At 39.3% G+C, this 20712-nt stretch overlaps 1 protein-coding gene across 1 annotated transcript; it reads right to left on the bottom strand.

Annotated features, from left to right (window-relative positions):
* Positions 1-13292: 13292 nt before the first annotated feature.
* Positions 13293-14666, bottom strand: LOC124985590 (sperm motility kinase 2B-like). The gene has a single exon (XM_047554313.1). It carries the CDS (start codon positions 14664-14666, stop codon positions 13293-13295), a length of 1374 nt encoding a protein of 457 aa, XP_047410269.1.
* Positions 14667-20712: the final 6046 nt, after the last annotated feature.

Genomic DNA, 20712 nt, shown 5'->3' with positions numbered 1-20712 from the left:
AAAAAACCTAAGTGTCTCTCAACTGGGTGAATGAATAAAATGTGGTATATATACACAATGGAATACTATTTGAACATTCAAGGAATAAAATCCTGTCATTTGCAACAACATGGATGGAACTGGAAATCATTATATTAAGTAAAATAAGTAAGGCACAAAAAGACATCTACTGTATGATATCACACTTAAGTGAAACCAAAAAAATAGTTGAACTCACAGAAGTTGAGAGTTACCAATGACTAGAGAGATAGAGGTTAAAATAGGGTAAGGTTGTTCAATGGGTACTAAGCTAAAATCAGAAGAGCAAGAAATTCTGGTTGGCTACTGCACTATAAGGTTACTATTAAGAACAAAATGTACTGTACTTTTAAAAAGATAGAAGAAAGAATTTTGAAAGTTTTCACTATAAAGAAATGATAAATGTTTGAGAAGACAGATACCTGTAACCTGGCATAAATATAATATGCACATTTGTATCAAAACATTACACGATCCTCCATTAATACAAAAAGTTTTGGGTTTGTGCATCAGTTAAAAATTTTAAAAATAAACAAAAATAAATCTCAGTCTACCTCAAACTTTCCATTTGACATGCTTATATAAATATGAACCTTCAAATCCTTGTCTATAATAAAATTTAAAAATAAGGAAAATCATCTCTCAATCTCACTACTTTGCCCCATCATTGATCAAAAATTTAATGTGCAGTAAGCAATGCATCTCATTCTGTATACTGCACAATGATTAAGACTGCTTATAAAATACAGGCAGTTCTAACTTACATGCAAGTTGTATAACAAAGTTGTAAAGTCCCAGAATATAAAGGTCAGAAAGGACCTTAGGGGACACCAACTTCTCTCTTCAATATTTGTATAAACCCTTCTGGAACATCCCTATCAGTGACAGATGGTTATTCATCCTTTGGTTAAAAATGTCAAGTGATCACAAGCTCAATAATTTACAGGCAGCCCATTTTGCATCTGGACAGTTGGGGTCTTTATTAAATTTTCTTATATTAAACTGTTTCACTATAATTATGTATTCTTGTAATAATTATTATTTAATTTCTGACATATAAGAGATATATAAATGACAGTAATAATAAATTCATATAACCAAGTAATAACAAATATATTATTATAATTTAAGTGTGGAGAATCAAAAAGCAGATGTTGCTGTTAGTGTTCAGATGGGAAACTTAATGCTTTCCTGAGCTCACAGAGGACATGCCTGAAAAAAGTATGAGCATGTGCCAAGAGAAGGGAATTAAATTCAGCGTTGAAAAACAGGAAGGGGGAATGTTCAAAGGACAGGAAGAGAAGAAAGACTTCTAAGAAAAAGATGAGGAAATGATATGCATAGGTTTTGAGAAGGGAGGCAGACAGTGGCATTCAAGAAACCAAAGGAATGAGGAAAATTTCCTAAGAAGAAAAATGTATAAGGTGAAACTAGAGAGCTAGAAAAGGCCAAGCATAATTTAGCTCCTAGTACCCTATATTCTAAATATATTGCTATTTTCTCTCTAAAGTAGCACATAATACATTTATAACCTCTTCTCCATGGCAATATATTTGACAGTAGTTGCCATTTCCAACCTCTCAGCTGAATAATTATCTTCAATTCCATCTACTGTTCCTCCATACTGCAGAGAAATGTCACCATCCTGCAGTATGGTGACATTTCACCTTTTTGTTGTTTAAGCTATAAATTTTGGTTTATAATAACTTTAAAAATATTGCCTAGGAGACATCAATAAGATGATGACAGAGATGTCATGGACCTTCTTTCCTTCCACATACACTGCAAACCAAGTATACTATACCTGGAAAAGATATTTCAGAAATGAAGGAGATCAAGACTTTCCCAGACTTTTCCCAAACTAAGGGAGTCAATCTCCATTATACCTGTCTTATAAGAACTGCTAAAAGGAATTATTCAAGTTGAAGCAAAAGAGCAGTATGCTAAAGAGCAGGATGAAAACATTTGAACATATGAACTCACTGATAAAGTTACATATATACACATGCAAAACATTGTAATCCTATATTCTAGATACAAGTTAAAATAAAGATAAAAATAATTATAATTATAAAAAAATTAATGGATACACAATATTAAAACTATAAATCAAATAATAACATTAAATGTAGAGGGGAATATAAAGTTTTGTAAAAGATTGAAGTTGTTAGACAAAATAAATTTTTGTAATAAATAAAAGTCTTATGGGTAAATTTTACCAAAAATTTAGAAAAGAATTAATACCAATTCTTCTTAAACTCTTCTAAACAATTGAAGAATATGGGATACTTGCAAACTTATTTTGTGAGGACAATATCAAATATACCTAAAGAAAAGAAAGCTGCAGGTCAATATCCCTGATGAGCTTAGATGTAAAAATCTTCAACAAAATATCAGCAAAATGAATTCAGCAGCACACTAAAAGGATCACACACAATTATCAAGTGTGATCTACCCCTGGGAAGGAAACATAGTTAAACATACCCAAATCAATTAATAAAATATACCACATTAATAAAATGATGCACAAAAATTAAATTATCATCAAACACATGCAGAAAAGTATATTCATATACTTTCCAACACATTGTCATGTAAAAATTTTTCAAACAAGTACAAATAGAAGGAAAGCGTCTCAACATAATAAAGCCCATATGTAAAATGGCCACAGTTAACATCATATACAACAGTGAAAAACTGAATGCTTTTCCTCAAAGATTAGGGGCAAAGCAGGATGTCCAGGTTTGCACTTCTTTTCAACATATTATTGGAAGTAACCAGAGTAATTTGGCAAGAAAAAGAAATAAAAGGTATCTAGATGAAACTGTGTTTGTAGATAACATAATTTTTTAAAGTAGAAAACCGTAAAATACCATAAAAACTATTAGAACTAGTAAAGAAAGTGACTGAATTTCAGAATACATATCAAAATATACAAAATCAGCTATTTCTCTACACTTACTTACACTAACAAAAAAAATATATCCAAAAATGAAAGTAATAGAAATAATGGTACTATAATAACATTTCAAAGAATAAAATATTGAAGAAATATAAAAACCAAACCAAGTTAGTAAAAAACTGTTCTACTAAAAACTACAAACACCAATGAAAGAAATCAACAAAAATATACTTAACTCTTTAATCCATTTTAAATGGAAGTGTATACCCAGTGTTCAAGGATTGCAAAACTTACTATTGTTAAAATGTACATACTCCTGAAAGCTATCCAGAGGTTCAATGCAATGACTATCAAAATCCCAAAGGGATTTTTTTACACAAATAAAAAAAATGCTAATATTCTTATGAAGACCAAAGGACAGTGAATAACCAAAACAATTTTAAGAAAGAAAAATAACACTGAAGGCATCACATTTTATGATTATAAAACACATTATAAGGCTACAGTAATTAAAACAGTATAGCACTGGCATAAAAGACAGATCAGTAGAAGAAAAAAGAAAGCTGAGAAATGAATCTATTCATACATGTTCAATTGATCTTATATCCCTACTCAGTGGGGAAAGGATAATCTTTGCAACAAATGGTGTTGAGAAGACCAGATATCCACATGCACAAACAATGGAATTTGGTCCTTATCTTCCACCATACACAAAAATCATTGAATTGAAGACTTAAATGTAAAGCCAGAAATTATAAAACTTATAGCAAAAAATTGGAAAAAATTTGTAACATGTTGGTGTGCATGGCACCAAAAGCACAGGCAACAAAAGCAAAAATAGGCAAGTGAGATCACATCAAATTAAAAAGCTTCTGCAAAGCACAGAAAATAATCAACGAGAGGAAAAGGTAACCTGCACAATGGGAAGAAATATTTGTAAACCATATAACTTATAGGTGTGTGTGTGTGTGTGTGTGTGTGTGTGTGTGTGTGTCTAAAGCAAAAAGGAAAAAGAAAAAATCAAATAACTCAGATTAAAAATGGTAAAGGACTACAATAAACATTTCTCCAAACAAAAAAAAAAAATGACAAACAGGTCTATGAAAAGATGTTAAATGTCATTAATCATCAGGAAAATCCAATGTGACCCAGAAAACCAGCTTCTGGGTATCTTCAAAAGAAATGAAATCAATATTTTGAAGAGATATCTGCACTCCCATGTTCAATGCAGCATCATTCACAGTAGTCAAGATGTAGAAAAAAATCTTAATATCCACTGACACATAAATACACAAAGAAAATATATAGCTGGTAGAGTATTATTCTTCCTTTAAAAAATCCTTCCATTTTTGACATCATGGATCAATTTGAAGGATGTTCTGTCAAAGGAAAGAACTTAGTCACAGAAAGACAAATACTGTATGGTACCCTTATGTGAGGGTATCTACAATAGTAAAATTCATAGAAGTTGAGAGTGGTTGTCAGTGGCTGAGAGGTGAGGAAACAGTTCATGCTGGACATGTATAAAGTACCAGATATGCAAAATAAATAATGTGTAAACATCTGCTATCCAATTCTCAGAATAGTTTTCATTCTGAGACAGACCTGATCCCTATAGAAGGTGCATGATTCCCAGATTGTGAACACAAGAGAACTAATTTTAAAAGTTAGTAAGAAGGTAGATAGTTTCTGATTGAATTACATGATTACATAATTAGCATTGAACTCTGCTTTTAAAAACTGGAGTTAAAATTTACTTCCTAGAAATAAAAGTGATTATGTTTTAGGCATTTAGAAAAACAGTGAACAGAATAATTTAGCAGTGCATTTACTTTTGATACAAATAAAGCTATTTTCTGAGAACCACAGGAAGTTTTCCTGAATTATATTTACTACATTCATTATATAGATCATTTAGTGAGATTTTTTACAAATGAAATAGATATATAGTCCCCATATATACATATATTCCATATATATATGCATATTTATACACACACATATGTGTGTGTGTGTGTGTGTGTGTGTGTGTGTGTATTTAATGTGTTTCTAATATTCTAATACCTGGCACTTCCATTTCACTCCTTTTTCTGTCTATCTTTTTTATTTAAAGAACATTTTAAAAGATGAGAAAATATTCATATTTTCCCATGATACTCTAACCAAAATGAATACTCAGTAACTTGTTTTGATTTACTATCCACTTTGTATTATAATAGTGGAAAAGTAAGGAATGTTTTCTTGCTAAAGAAAAAATTTTCATTCATTGTTTTCTAATATATAAACCAACTTTTGTCTCCTAATTTGTTTCAATAGTATTTTTAAGAAAGTAAGAGAAATTCAATTTTACATGTTCAAAAGTTTTAAAGAAGCTAAAATAAAATATGCCATAAACATTAATTTTGTATTGTTATTAAATTCATAATTAATATTTTGTTTTATATAGTATATATTCTACACATATAGTCTTATAGAACTCACACACACACAAATACAGTATTGTCTTTAGGTCTGAGAGGTGTGAACTGAGAAACCTGTTATAAGATACAAGAAAGTTGTAAAAGATGCTTAAATTTTTGCAGGGCTGGGACTGTGGCTCAGTGGTGGAGTACTTGCCTTGCATGTGTGAGGCACTGGGTTCGATCCTCAGCACTACATAAAAATAAATAAATAAAAGATATCATATCCATCTACAACTAAAAAAAAATTTTTAAATGTAGGCTGTGTTGTAAGGTTCTAGAGTAATCAACTTCACTTTTTGCCCAGGATTGAGAGATTTCTTGAATGTTGAACTTTCAGCACTTAAACAGGAAATTTGGAACAAATCAATACAATAATATACAATAATATAATCATATATATATGCACATATATACACAAAATTATACATAATTATTTTAGATATTATTATGTTATATTGTTACTAAGTATACATATAATTACATAAAATTAATATAATTGTGTAACTATTAAAATATCATTAATATGTAGTTATTATTTGACAGTACCACACTTACTTAACACCTAAAGAAGAATAGCAGTGCATCTCCAAATACAGTGACTTAAAAAAACAATAATTCATTGTACATACTCACAAGCCTGAGTGGTTGATTGATTGAGATAGGGCTCAACTAGGGCAGCTCTTTTCCTCATGTCTCTAGTTCTTCTTGGACCAGTGAGCTAGCCTTAATAGATTGTTATGGCAATGGTTGAGGTACAAGAAAAAAACCAACTATGCAAGCACAGTTCAAGATGCTGCTTTCTTTATATATGCTAATATTTCACTGGCTAAAATGAATTGTCAAGTCCAGAGTCAACAAGCAGGGCAATATTTTGTATCTTCAATGGAAAGCAAGTCTATTACTGCAAATAAATCATTTTTGTAAATATAAATTATTCTATATTATACTAAATTTGTACCTATAATATTTAAATTGTGTAAACAATCTCATTTGGAATTCAAGATTTTGTTTACAGAGTGAGAATACTATTAGCAAGCAGATAGATGACATATTTACTATCAGTAAATCCAACTTTAGAAATCAGACAGAATGAAGAAAAAAATGTGAATAGACTTATAATCATGGTATTCAAGAATCCAGGATGATTTTTAAAAGGAGGAAGATAAAACCAGAACTGTTTACTAGTTTCCCACTCTGTGTAATGAATGACTTTATAAAAATTTGTTCTAATTAGTTATATTTGACAATAGAATGTACTTTGATGCATCATGCATAAAGGGAATATAAATTCTCATTCTTCTGGTTGTACATGATGTAGAATCACACCAGTCATGTAGCCATATGTTCACACAGGGTAATAATGTTCTATTTTTTCTACTATCCTTCCTATCCCTACACCTACTCCCCTCCCTTGACTCCCCTCTGCCTAATCTAAAGTAACTCTATTGTTCCCTAGCAACCCCTCCCCTTATTGAATTAGCATCCACATATTAGCATTTGGTCTTTGGTTTTTGGGGGGATTAGTTTATTCTCCAGCTCCATCCACTTACTGGCAAATGCCATCATATCATTCTTCTTTAAGGCTGAATAATATTCCATTGTGTATATATACCACATTTTCTTTACCCATTTAGTTGTTGAAGGACACCTAGATTAGTTCCATAGTTTAGCTATTTTGAGCTAAGCTGCTATAAATATTGACGTGCCTGCATCACTATAGTATGCTGATTTTAAGTCCTTTGGTATAGTGATAGACTTTTGTTGCTTTTGCAATCAAACACAATTGTTTTGCTAAGTTAGTTTTGTCCAGAACTTTTTTCTTACAGATTCTTTCCCTGTTTTTCCACAATAATATTCACTCTCCTATTAGATGTTTAAAAATCAATCTAGAGCTTTCTTACCATAAAAATCAGTTTAGGGTCACTATAGATAATAAAATAAATAAGAAGAAAAAATTCAGAATCCTACATTCCACATAAAATCCATCTTAGTATGTCACATCCTTTCCTTCTATTCTTTTTTTGTTATATATATTTGCTAAAATTGTGATAAAAATAGTATGTAAAATTGAATATATTGTTGATTTCACTCTGCAAAAGTAGTTACACTCAAATTACTCATTCTACAACTTGCAAAGATGTTCAATAACTTCCATCTCAAAACCCTGTTATCATATAGACTTTTATTTTTGCTTTCCTGAATTGAAAAAGGTTATCTTTTCTGCACATGCTTGTTTTTCTGACATTGAAAAAGGAAGAAGAACAAAAAAATTATAATACACGATTCTGTACAAACTAAATGCAAAATACTGTACAAAAACTGAAGTCCCTCAGGGCTTCTTTGGCGTATGCTTCTATATCTTTGCTTTCTACCTCTGCACATTCCCACCTGCTCTGGGACCTCCATTCATGGGACTTTATGTTCAGTCCACGTATGAACAACAGATAAATATTTCTACTACACATTTCTTCACTAACCTCCAAATTCAGATACCTAGCTGTTTGCTTGATATCTTAAACTGTGAAGCTCCTAAAGAAATCAAACTTAACACATTTCAAAGGAATATTTTAATTTTCTTCTCCAAAATGCATGAAGACAGTAACCACTATCTTCCTCCATACCAGTTAGTGCCACTATACTATACAGATTTGCTCAAGTCAAAAAGGTATATGTATTGGGCTGGGGAGATAGCTTAGTTGGTAGAGTGCTTGCATTACACAAGCTCAAGTCCCTGGGTTCGATCCCCAGCACTGCAAAAAAGAAAAAAAGCTACATATCATTCTTGATTCCTCCTTTTCAGTAAAAAGGTCCTTCCTTTTCTACCTCCAATTTATCTGCAAAATCTGTTGACCCTTCACCCCACCACACTACAATCCTTATCCAAGTCACCCTCATCATTCCTGCAAATAATTACAGTCTCCTAACTCATTTCCTTGTTCACACTCCTTTGCCCAACCCATTCTCCCTACAGGAGGGACTTCTTAAAAAAATAAATCAGAATATCTCATCTCCTACATGAAACTCTTTAATAACCTTCCATTTAGTTAGAATAAAAATCCAGTCTCCTATCATGACCTTTAAGTTCCTTCATAACCTGGCCACTTTCTACCTCTGATTGTCTCTCAAACTCCACTTCCCTCTCCATACTTCTACCACAATTCCCCTTAGGGTCTCTTCTGCCCAAGATGTGCTCTGGGTCAACTCCACTTCTTTTAAGTAATTTCTTGTCCTTTCCTGCTTGAAAACTTCCTCTCATAGACTTTCTACAATCAGCCTACATCAAAAAGCTCTCTGTTAACTCCTCCCAGTCCCTTTGTTCCTTACTTAAGTAGACCATTATTTACTTCTCTCTCTCTCTCTCTCTCTCTCTCTCTCTCTCTCTCTCTCTCTCTCTTTCTCTCTGTCACACACACACACACACACACACACACACACACACACACGCACCTTCTATTTACTGAGGTACCTGGCACAGCACTTTGAATACTTCTTCTATGGCTTAACAAATTCTGCCATATACTCTAATGGCATGTTATCCCACCACATACTTAAGAACTTTATTAGGTAAGAGTTCGTGGTATTATTTATTCTTTAAATTACGTTAGATGTTTCTATCTAAATGGAATCCCAGCCAATCTGAAAATGAGAAGTCCTTGTACCTTATCTATTTTCCCAACACAACAGTGCCTAAAGATACTTTAAAATAATCTCCTCTCTAGCAAAAGGTTCATGTATTTCACTTTTTTATATGTTAATGTCTCTATTCTCTTCTTAATCAAATCCATTTATGCACTCAGATCTTCTCTGAGTTCCAAACTGAAGTTCTACAATAATATAATATTTTATCTCCCTCCTCAGAAATTTAGAGCAAGGTAAGAAGAATAGCCCTAAGTACAGAATCAACAGCACAAGGGCCGAAAACCATTAAGTAAGGACCACAGACTCTTAATATTTAAAACTATGTAGTCCATGGGTGTAACTACTACCTGTGTGTTGCTATTTCAATTTCTTCCTCTTTTGTATACTGGGATTTAACAAAATGGCACTAAATTACATCCCCAGTCCTTTTTCCTTTATTTTTTTACATGAAACAGGGTCTTGTTAAGTTGCTGAGGCTGGCCTCAAACTTGCAATCCTCCAGTCTCAGCCTCCACTATTGCTGGGATTACATGTGTGTGCCACTGTGCCCTGATCAATTTCAAATTTTATTCTATCATGTTAGCCACATTTCAAGTGCTCAATAGCAACATGTGATTAGTGGTTATCTTAATGAACAACATAGACACAAACCATTTCCATGCTTGTAGAAAATTCTGTTGAACTTCAAATGAGTTTAATTTCTATTTAGCCCTGCAAAGGTACTCCAAAAGCATCAGGGGTTCTGAATCCAACTTGGGTGTTTCTTCTCCTTTATCTTTTATGAATTCTAACATATGATAGACACTCTGAATGTATAGAGGCAACACAGGGATATTTATGACCTTCCAGTGAATGTGGACCGGGATTTTATCACACACAGCCTTGTGTGCTTCACATGACAGTGATAGGGGAGCAGTGGTACCTGCAGAGCATCCACAGGGCATACAAAGTAGGACCCACAGGGAACCACCCAGATGTCACTGACTCTGGATGCAGGGTGACATTACCCTGTCTCTCAATGTCCCTGTTTTCCCTGGGCAGTGTTCTCCAGCTTTGTTCTTCTTGCCGCTGGTTGTGGGTGATGAAAACCATGCCTTGTGGGGAAAACCTCTGGAGGAGAGCCAGGAGCAACAAGGATACAGTGTGGTGTCTGATGGAGCCAATAATGTAATTGGCATTCCCTGAGGCAGTCTAAGGGCTTCTTAGCTGTAGTTTTTACTTCTCAGATATGATTACCCCTGGACTCTCAAGGTCCCACCCTCTGCATGCCAGTTAAGTATACACAGATGTGGTGGACAGAAGGGTATTTAATGTGGTTCTACTGGTTTTTTCTGAGGTCAAGAGATGGCTCCGAAGCTGGGCAATAAAGCAAGGTGGCTGACTCATACTTATGATGAGAAAGGAAAGAGTACAGAATCCTGCAGGAAGTTCCACCCTTTCCTCTCCTGATGTCACAGGGATTCACAGAAGAAAAAGTAGGAACAAATCACAGTCGAGTCAGTTACAGCTCCCTCCAGGCCAAGAGGAGGACCAGCATAGACCACAACCAAGCAGGATGGGGCCAGGGGACAACCTGGAGGAGAGCTGGGCTGAGGAACCATTTGAAGTTTGATTCCACCAGTAACTTCAGTTCTGAGTTTCTGGGTTGATTTGACTGCTTCAATTCAAGGAATGATCAGCTCCCATAGAGTAAATCCACCTGACCCCTCACACCAGGGACATGAGGGTACTCTGTGCAGCATCCCCATGCAGGCAGGTATCTTCCTAGTGTGAAGGACAAGGAAACAGGAAGGTCACACTACACAAGGTTCCTGGAACTGGGGTATCTTGCACTCCAATTACAAATTGCAAGCCCCACCCTGAGGAGTCAGGCTAGTTAGTGAAGAGGAGGCCTTTAGGAAGCTCTGAGACATACCCAAGTAGTACTTGACCTGAGAATCTTAGCTAATACTCCTGAGAGAGGAGACATATATTCCTCACAGCAGGATGTAGCTGCATGATGTTTACAATATGGATATCTTCACAGTGACGAGCTTTCTTATGTTATCCTTTTTTGAAGGATAACTTGCCAGCCCAATGTTCCCTCATGCTCCCCAAATAAGGACAAAGAAAAGCAAAAGGCAACCCAGGAAACAGGAAAAGCAGGTGACAATACACACTGGCTCCAAGAGAGTGGTGATGGGAATTTAATCCAAAAGGATACGATGTCTGAGGGCAATGTCCCCACTGGATGATAAAGGAGCATAAGCCTCCTTGGACACCAACAAGCTTCTCACCTGCCTCCTGCCTCTGCAGTGGCCTCCATACTGATGCAGGAAGTTTTGACAGTATCTGCACACCCTCCATAATGTGCTACGTATAAATCAGGCTTTAGTTATAAATACAATTTTCTCATACTAGACAAAGGGGCCAAAAATATGCAATGGAGAAAAGATAGCCTCTTCAACAAATGGTGCTGGGAAAACTGGAAAACCAAATGCAACAGAATGAAACTAAACCCCTATCTCTCACCCTACACAAAACTCAACTCAAAATGGATCAAGGACCTCGGAATCAGACCAGAGACCCTGCATCTTATAGAAGAAAAAGTAGGTCCAAATCGTCAACATGTCAGCTTACGATCAGACTTCCTTAACAGGACTCCCATAGTACAAGAAATAAAAGCAAGAATCAATAACTGAGATAGATTCAAACTAAATAGCTTTCTCTCAGCAAAGGAAACTATCAGCAATGTGAAGAGAGAGCCCTCAGAGTGGGAGAAAATCTTTGCCACTCATACTTCAGATAGAGCACTAATATACACCATGGAATATTACTCAGCATAAAGAATGATAAAATTATGGCATTTGCAGGCAAATGGATGAAATTGGAGAATATCATGCTGAGATAAGCCAATCTCAAAAAACCAAAGGACGAATGATCTCACTGATAAGCGAATGATGACACCTAATGGGGGGGGGGAGGGGAGAAAGGAAGGACTGTATAGAGGGAAAGAAGGGTGCGAGGGGTGAGGGGAAGGGAAAAAATAACAGAATGAAACAAACTACATTATCCTATGTAAATTTATGATTGCACAAATGGTATGCCTTTACTCCATGTACAGAGAAACAAGATGTATCCCATTTGTTTACAATTAAAAAAAACATAAAAACAACACTTGTTTCCAAACTCATTTATACATGTTCTATTTCAACAAAATTCATTCACAAAAGAATTAAAACATAACAAAAAATTCACATTGGTCCAATTCCTTTATGTAAATAGCATCCATAGAAAAGAGGGATATCTCCATGCTCCAAATTCCATATAAAACAACTCTAATATAATTAGCTATGACCATGAAGTGGATAAAGGGAGGAGAACAGAAGGATGTTGGTAAAGCATGCAGCCATGGGTACAAAAAAGCCTTATATTGACCAAACAAAAAACTCCCCATACTTTAAATGCACTATTATGGAGATGATGTCATAGAACACATAGAGGGCCCAAATATTATGACATATATACTCCAATACTTAGCACTCAACCTCTGTGACCAACTCAGGAAGGGACGTGAAGACTGGGAAATTCCTCGACAAAGACTACCAGTTAAATGTAAGGCATCCTATGCTGGCTCCTGGGGAGAGTCTCTAGCTAAACCGGATCAAGGAGGTGAGTCTCCGTCTACACTAGGACAAAGTAACTGAGTCCCCAAGCACACTGGCTAAAGGCAAGCAAGCACCCATGTCCATTGCCTGAGACCGAGGACGCCCCATCTGCACTGGCTCAAGGATTTCAAGTCTCCAAATGCACTGACCCAGAGAGGGAGCTCCACTGGTCTTGCCCAGCCTTGGAGTGAGGTGCTGGTGGACCCCATCCAAGTTCTTGAGGCCCTTGGCCCTGACCACATTGTATTAAGCACACTTTCTTCGGATCTTCAGAACATCAATTTTATTATAATGTTTGTGAGAAACAAACTTATCAAGAAAAGCCTCTGCTCTTCCAGAAACATGGGGGAAAGGACAGAGAAGGGCGGTGCAGGGGGCCAGTGTCCCAGGGAGAAACAGTCTCTGGTGTCTCTCGCAGGCGGGGGCAGAGGAGACTCCTGTTGCCGAGGCAGATCCACAGGTGCCTCTGGCTGTGCCTAGTGCAGAGAAGCCTGAGCCAGTTTGCACACGTGGCTCCTGCAGCTGTTTGGAGTCCAAAGGACCCAGGCCCAGGCCCTTAGGTCTGGATGCGGAGAGCACAGCGTCCTCCAGCTGCCAGTGGGGTGGGTCTGACGCAGCTCTCCATCATATGGGAACCACTCTTGCTCGGCCTCTGCCACGTTTCTGCTTTCCGGTCACCGGAGCCCCTTCTTGGCTGCCACAGGGCTCGCAGCAACACAGCTGGCGGAAGCAGGTGGCAAGCCTCCTAGCCACCCGCTTCCAGGCCTTGGGCTGCCCTGTGGAGGTATCTTTGCGGGAATGGCTGGGCTTCTTGGGCGCAGGGGTAGGGGCAGGTGCAGGGGTCCTTTGGAGCAGCCAACGGAGGTCGGTGCCAGCCAGGCTGACCCTTCTGAGGTCCTTGTGCCCTGTGTGCTGGGCCTCCTCGGGAAGTCGATGGTCATGGCCCGAGGCGCAGGGGTGAAGGGCAAGCTCGCTGGTGCTCCTCCTCGGGAGGACGAAGCCATTGGAAGGGTGTGCGTGTTGCGCAGGTCTCCCCTTGAACATGCAGCCGGCCCCCTGGCTCAGCTGGTGCCGAAGGATCAGGTAGGCGGCCGCAGCGTCATCAAACTTCCCCCAAGTCAGAGACACCCAGGCCTCATACGGGTCGTGACCCAAGTCCAACAGGGCTGCCATTATGGCGGGGTCTGGGCGTTTGGGGGTTGGCTCCCCATCCTGACAGGGCAAAGCCTCCTCACCTTCCCTCAGCCACGGGTGCTGGAGGACTTGCTCTACTGTCGGGCGCCGTGCCGGGTCCATGCTCAGCATGCTACGGATGAGGCTGCGTGCTTGGGGCGGAACGCGGTCAGGGATGTGGTACCTTCCCTCCCGGATCCGCCTCACCATCCCTGAGCGCAAGAGCGCCCTGAAGGGGCACCTTCCGGTCAACAGATAAAACAGGATGACGCCCAGGCTCCACACGTCCGCTGGGGGGCCCTCGTATTCCCGCCTCAGGAGGACTTCGGGAGCAAGGTAGGCCAGGGTGCCCCAGCACCTGCGCAGCTTCTGCCCAGGCCTGACCCTCAGGCTGAGGCCAAAGTCGATGAGCTTGCAGGTGCCAGCCGCATCCACCACGACGTTGGACAACTTCAAGTCCAGGTGCACGATGCCCTGGCCGTGGCAGTAGCCCACCGCCCCCGCGATCTGCCGGAACACCCTCCGCGCCTCCTCCGGCCGCATGCCCCGGGAAGGGATGTGCTGGAGCGCCGGGCCCCCCACCGCGTGCTCCATCACCAAGTAGACGTGCTCACGGGTTTCGATCACCTGGAACAGCTGGATCACGTTGGGGTGATTCAGCCACCTCATCACGCTGGCTTCGGAGAGGGCCGCCTTCCCCTTTACCTTCGGCAGCACTTTCACTGCAACCTCTGCCCCGGTGGGGAGATGGCGGGCTACCTGCACCTGGGCACACCCACCACACCCGATGGTCCTCAGGACCTCATAGCGGTCCCGGAAGGCCATCTCTTCGCGGGAGCTGATCCCCCACAGCGCTACACTAGTCTCTCTACTCTGCCTACGCATCCTGAGCAGGAACCCCACCTAAGGATGCTAGCTAAGAAGAAAAACAAACAAACAAACAAAACAAAGAAAAAAAGAAAGAAAAAAACACAAACCAAGCAAAACAACAAACCAAAATCAAAAAACCAAACCAAACAAAACAAAAAACCCAAATCAAAAAAACCAATACCAAAGACCACAACCACCAACCGCCAACCACCAAACGCTCTAACTATCTGGGAGTCCGACAGGTCACCACCAAGAGCTTCCTGTACTTAATGGACAAAACCCCAGCCCTGGCCACCCGCTTATATACCGGCTGTTTCAGGTTCCCTCACAATGGCTCCTTGTGAGGTCAGAGAACAAATGGCCCAGTCACGGGTGGCCAGAACCCCCAGTGGTCATCTCACTAGTGGGTTCCCAGGACCCTGCCCACTTCAGAAAAAGAATAAGAATGAACTCTGGGAGATTTTTGCTTTGGGGTAGTAGAGACCGATGTTTGCCTGTTGAGAAATTAAAATTTGGACAATGCTTTCATTCGCTTTTCAATTTAAATTTAGAAATCTGAAATAACATTTGGGTGTAGAAGACTTCAACATGTCTATACTCAAGGTACCCCATCATCCCCTTTTCTTCCATCTCCAAATCACTGCTACCAAAAGGATGGTAGCAGCTCACTCACACTGTGACACCCTGCCATAATGTACACTGTGGAACGTGCTACTAACACCTGTGGGTGTGAGAGGGACGAAGGATGCATCCCAATTTCCCCATGAACTACTCATTGAATGTCTGAGTAGAAACCCTGCACCCAAAATGCAGTGGGTTGACACATTCAAAGTGATAAAGGAGAAAACGTGACAGCCAAGAATGCTGGAACCATCCAAAGTGTCCTCCATGGGCAGAACACATGGATGAGACTGGGTCCTCCCCCTGCTACTGTAACAGAAGACCTCCCACTGGGTAATACACAGTAACAGAACTTAACCTCTCCCAGCTGTGCAGACCAGCAAGATCAAGGCCATAGAACCCTGCTGCCCTATCCTGGCATGATGGAAGGGGCAGGAGGGTGGAACTCATTCTCTTCTGCACCCCCTTTCACCATCCAAGATCCTGCCTACTGAACCCAGGGTCTCCCACATTGTAGGAAAGCACTCTCCCCTGAGGTACATCCCCAGCTTTTTGACGTGCTGAGCCTGGGTCTGAGTGTGTGATCCTCTCCCTCAGGGTCCCTGGTAGATGGGCTTGCAGCCTGACATGGTTTACAAAGGAGGTATCCCTCCCAAAGCTTCTCTGTTAATGCAGGAGGATTCTGAGGTTGAATGATTGACTTGTAAGAGCTGTAACCCAATGAAGACCCTCCTCGTTTCAATGGAAGTTCCCGGTGGTGACCCTACACAGGCAGAGTGTGACTGGAGGAGGTGTTGTGATCAATGGTCATGCCCTGGAGGGGTGTTTCTGCTCTCTGGCTCCGTTCTTGCTCTCTGCTTCGAGTTTTCATGCAGGGAACAGTTCTCCTCTGCTGGGCCCCTTTCCCATGGTGTGCTCCCTCACCTTTGGCCCGCGGCGATACCGTGGACCATGTCTGGACCCAGACTTCTGAAATCATGACCCTGAATCACATTCTTCTTCTCTAGGCTCTTCTTTTCAGGTGGTGGGTGTACTATCAGTGACTGACAGATCTAACCAACAGGTACTTGGCACTGAGAACTCCATTACATGTTGCTTATCCCCTGAGGTCTGTGTGATTCTGAGTTAAAGGGATGAACTGCTTATTCTGGTGGAGGGAATTTCAGGATGGCACAGCACATTCAGTCACTGGCATGGATGTTACTGGTGGCCTTTGCCCTCGTTTGCCATGAGAATGGGGAGTACCGTTAAAGCCAAAGCACTTTAAAAACTTGCAGCTGAGCCAGAAAAGTGCACGTGTACATGAGGCTAAGGAAGACAAGCTTCTTGAAGAGGATGCAGCCTTGAAAGGGATACTAAGTACTTTGCACAGACACACTAGGAAAAATAACTTGAGGGCCTCTCAGCTATGTGTAAGCCCACACCCAGCAAGGGCTCCAGGGTACAGAAGAGAATGTTTCTCCAGAGAGACAGCACAGGACACTGCTGGCACAGGGGACGCTTACAGATTGTTTCACCACTCTGAACTGCACCGACCCTCAGAGGCCACTTCAGCCTTCATTCCAGCCTATGACAGTGAACACACCATGCACACACATGGTGCACGGTGATGTCAGTGTGTGAGGGGGATCAGAATGCAGTTGTGTGGGGGGAGTAATGTCTCTGCATTACTGAAGTTACACTGCCACAGGTTCACATCAGAATGGTCTCTCTCTCTCATTAAATGATCTGCCCTCAAGAAACACAAAACATACCCAAGATGAAAGGAAAGGGAATTCATATATTTCACAACAAAAACCACCTCCACAGGAGAGAAAATGATCACATAAAGACACCAGTGCATCGGAAGGGCACGATTGAAGAGCAGAACTCATGTCCAGTATTCCTTTGCCCCACCTTCAAGATACTGGCTTTTGATCGCAGGGTCTGCCACAAGTCTTGCTAATGATTTGAGTCTATGATCCTCTCCTTCAGTGTCCCAACTGTAGATGCTTGCAGCCTGCTATGGTGTTTATCTGAGATTCCCTCCCAAAGCTTATCTATTAATACAGAGTAATCTGAGGTTGTATGATTGGCATGTGAGAGCTGTAACCCAATTAAGACACTTCTAGTTTCAATGGATAAATTGGGTAATTACTGTACACAGGCAGAATGTGACTGTAGGAGGGGGGGTCAATGTGATCATGCCCTGGAAGGTTGCCTCTTCCTTGTGACCCTTTCCCTTCCTTCTGCTCCTGGGGGGGAATAGCTTTCCTCTGCAGGTCCCCTTCCTATGGTGTACTGTCTTACCATGGGGGTAGAGAAATGGAGTTGGTCATGTCTGGACTGAAATCCTGAGACTGGATAAATTTTCCATCCTCCATGTGGTTCTTTCTTTCTTTCTTTTACTCGAGGCTGGGTTCTTTACAGTGTCAGAAAACTTAACTGAATTAAAAATTTGGTACTGAGAACTTTGGTTACATATTTCTCTTGTCCTGAGATGCTGTGTGATTCTGAATTTAATAGTTAAGAACTACTTCTTCTGGTTTAGGAAATTTCAGGGTGACATAGCATTCAGTCAGTGGCATCAGTACTGCTGGCAGTCTTTAGCCTAGTTTACTCTGAGAGCTAAAGCATTTTAAAAGCTTGCAATTGGGCCCAAAAAAATGCATTTATAACTGAAGCTAAGGAAAATGTGCTTGTGGAAGAGAGTGCAGCTTTTAAAGAGATACCAAGTACTTTGCATAAACACAATAGAAAAGATGTCTTGAGGGCATCCGAGGTATGTGTAAGCCCATAATCATTAAGTGCATAGTATAGAAAAGAGTATTTCTGGGTATTTCTGTGAAGAAAGATCATAGGACACTGCTGGCCCAGGAGATGCTTAAAGACGTTTCACCATGCTGAGCTACACAGACCATCAGAGGTCACTTCAGCCTTCATTCCAGTCTATGGCATTGAATACACAATGCATATGCAAGGTACATTGTGACATCAGTAAGTGAGTGGGATTTCATAATGGATATGAGTAGGAGAACATTCCCTGTATTACTGAAGTTTTGCTGCCTTAGGTTCACATCAGTGTGGTCTCTCTATTACATTGAATGCATTTTGCAACCACAGAGAAATACCTTATTCCAAAATAAAATTATTGGTTTTTTCCATACAAATATCTAGTAAACCAGAGAGAAGATGAATTCATTATAATGAAAGTCTCAGTTCTTTAAGAGTTTACTCTTATCAGAAGTATGCAAATCTCCCTGAACCATCAGCATACCCTGCTCTCTTCATAAGACACACATTCTACTGATCCAGCAGCGTGCCCTGCTCTTCTACTAAGGTTACAAAAAAGATGATTATTTTGAAAAGATGTCTGGGTAATCTCCTGGCATAGGTGGACCTAAAATCCTTTTACCATTCTAATCCTTGCAGACTTTCAGAGGTTACTTCAGCCTTCATTCCCATGTTTTTTTCTAGATGGCAGCAGACCTGGGCACTATTCACATGGTACAGGTTTTGCTGGAATGCAGGATGCTAATGTGAAGGGGCATTGGAGGTTTTTACTGAGATTCCAAAGGAAAGTCTGGGAGGTCAGGTAAACTGTTGGATGGTTAGAGTCCCTGTGGACTGCCCCTGAGAAGGTAATATGTGAAGTGGAAAGGTGATGCCAAATCTGGAACACGGACCCCAGGAATTAAGAGAAGACAGTAACATGGGTAGTCTGCTGAGAAAAGCTGCTGGTTACAGACAGACAGTCTTAAAAGAAAGCTCCCATGTTAATATAGGAATATGCAATGGTGAAGTGATTGGAGTGCTAGAGCTATAAACTAATCAGACTCTCCTAATTCCAACTGAACCAGCAACCAGCCCTACTGTCCTTTAAGAATGAAACTCACACTGAACCAACAGCTCACTTTACTTCCTTGTGGTCCCATGTTAGGTTATTACATCATAAAAATGCCATTTGTGAAAAAAAGATCTTATTCCTAGGTGTGGGAGGAGAACATAAATATATGCTTTGTGGGATATAATTTAACTCATAACACTCTTTATTCCTATTTTTATGAGAGTTGTTATTCATAAGTGTTGAATTTTGTCATCAAATATTTCCATATCAATGCATACAATCATCATAGATTTCCTGAGTTTGTCAATAATGTATATTAAATAGGGATTTCATGTCTATATTTATGATTGTCTTTGGCCTGTCAGTTTTGGGTTTCTTTCATTGTTTTATTTTGGCATCATCTTTTTTTTTTTTTTTTTTTTTTGTACTGGGGATTGAACTCAGAGGCACTCATGACTGAGTCACATTCCCAGCCCTATTTTGTATTTTATTTAGAGGCAGGGTCTCACTGAGTTGCTTAGTGACTTGCTTTTGCTGAGGCTGGCTTTGAGCTCTCAATCTTCCTGCCTCAGCCTCCCAAGCTGCTGGGATTACAGGCATGTGCCACCGCACCCAGCATCTTTTTTGTTTTAACCATCTGGTAACACCAACTTCATAAATTGTTAACATATAAGAAAACAATGAAAGAATGAATTCTTAGCCTTGATCATGCATATCTAGAATCCAACTTATCTCCAGGCCTTCTATTATGTGAGATAATAGATTTCATAATTGTTTGTCAGTTTTTTAAAGGGTTTTATTATGGGTACAACACATTCATGAACATTAATCTTATTTTTAAGATTATATTATAAATATTAAATTGCCATTTACTTGTAATAAATAATTGTAATAAACTAGAAATTGAGTTTGTTCTTCTTTTCTACCAAATTTAGATTGTTTCAATATTAAAGGTGTGAAATCATAAGCAAAAATTATACCAAAGTCTTATTTTTTCCAGCAGAGAGAATATATGAGTCTTTATATACACCCCAAATGAAGTTATCTAATTTAATAAAGCCTAAATACATTTATTTTATCATGCTGAATGTTCAAAACCTGTGATTTTTAAACAAATGCAGATTGACTGGATGGTCACAGTTATGCTCAATCTATATAATATATAATAATTTCATCTAAATCATTTAAAACAAAATGAATTCTTGAAGGGAGGGGAGGGGTATGGGGGTAGGAAGAATAGTAGAATGAATTGTACATGATAGCCCTATGTGCATATATGATTATATGACCATTGTAATCCTATACAATGTACATCCAGAATAATGAGAAGTTATACTCCATTTATATATTATGTGTCAAAATATGATAAAATACTATCATGCATAACTAACTAGAACAAATAAAAAATAAACTGAAATGGATATTCAGATGCTTCACAAAAAAACAAAATGGATAATTCATAAATAAAAAACATTAGTAAGATATTATATTTGCACTTTTACATGGCTATTACCATCATTTTATATGTATTATCAATGTATTATCCATTAATCA

The sequence above is a fragment of the Sciurus carolinensis genome, chromosome 5 (genome assembly GCF_902686445.1).
Source record: "Sciurus carolinensis chromosome 5, mSciCar1.2, whole genome shotgun sequence".
NCBI lineage: Eukaryota > Metazoa > Chordata > Mammalia > Rodentia > Sciuridae > Sciurus > Sciurus carolinensis.
The sequence above is the reverse complement of the archived record's forward strand: the minus strand, read 5'-3'. Positions and strand labels throughout refer to the sequence as shown.

Coding starts and splice junctions, on each gene's coding strand:
- LOC124985590 (XM_047554313.1), bottom strand. CDS start 14,666: ATGGCCTTCCGGGACCGCTATGAGGTCCTGAGGACCATCGGGTGTGGT.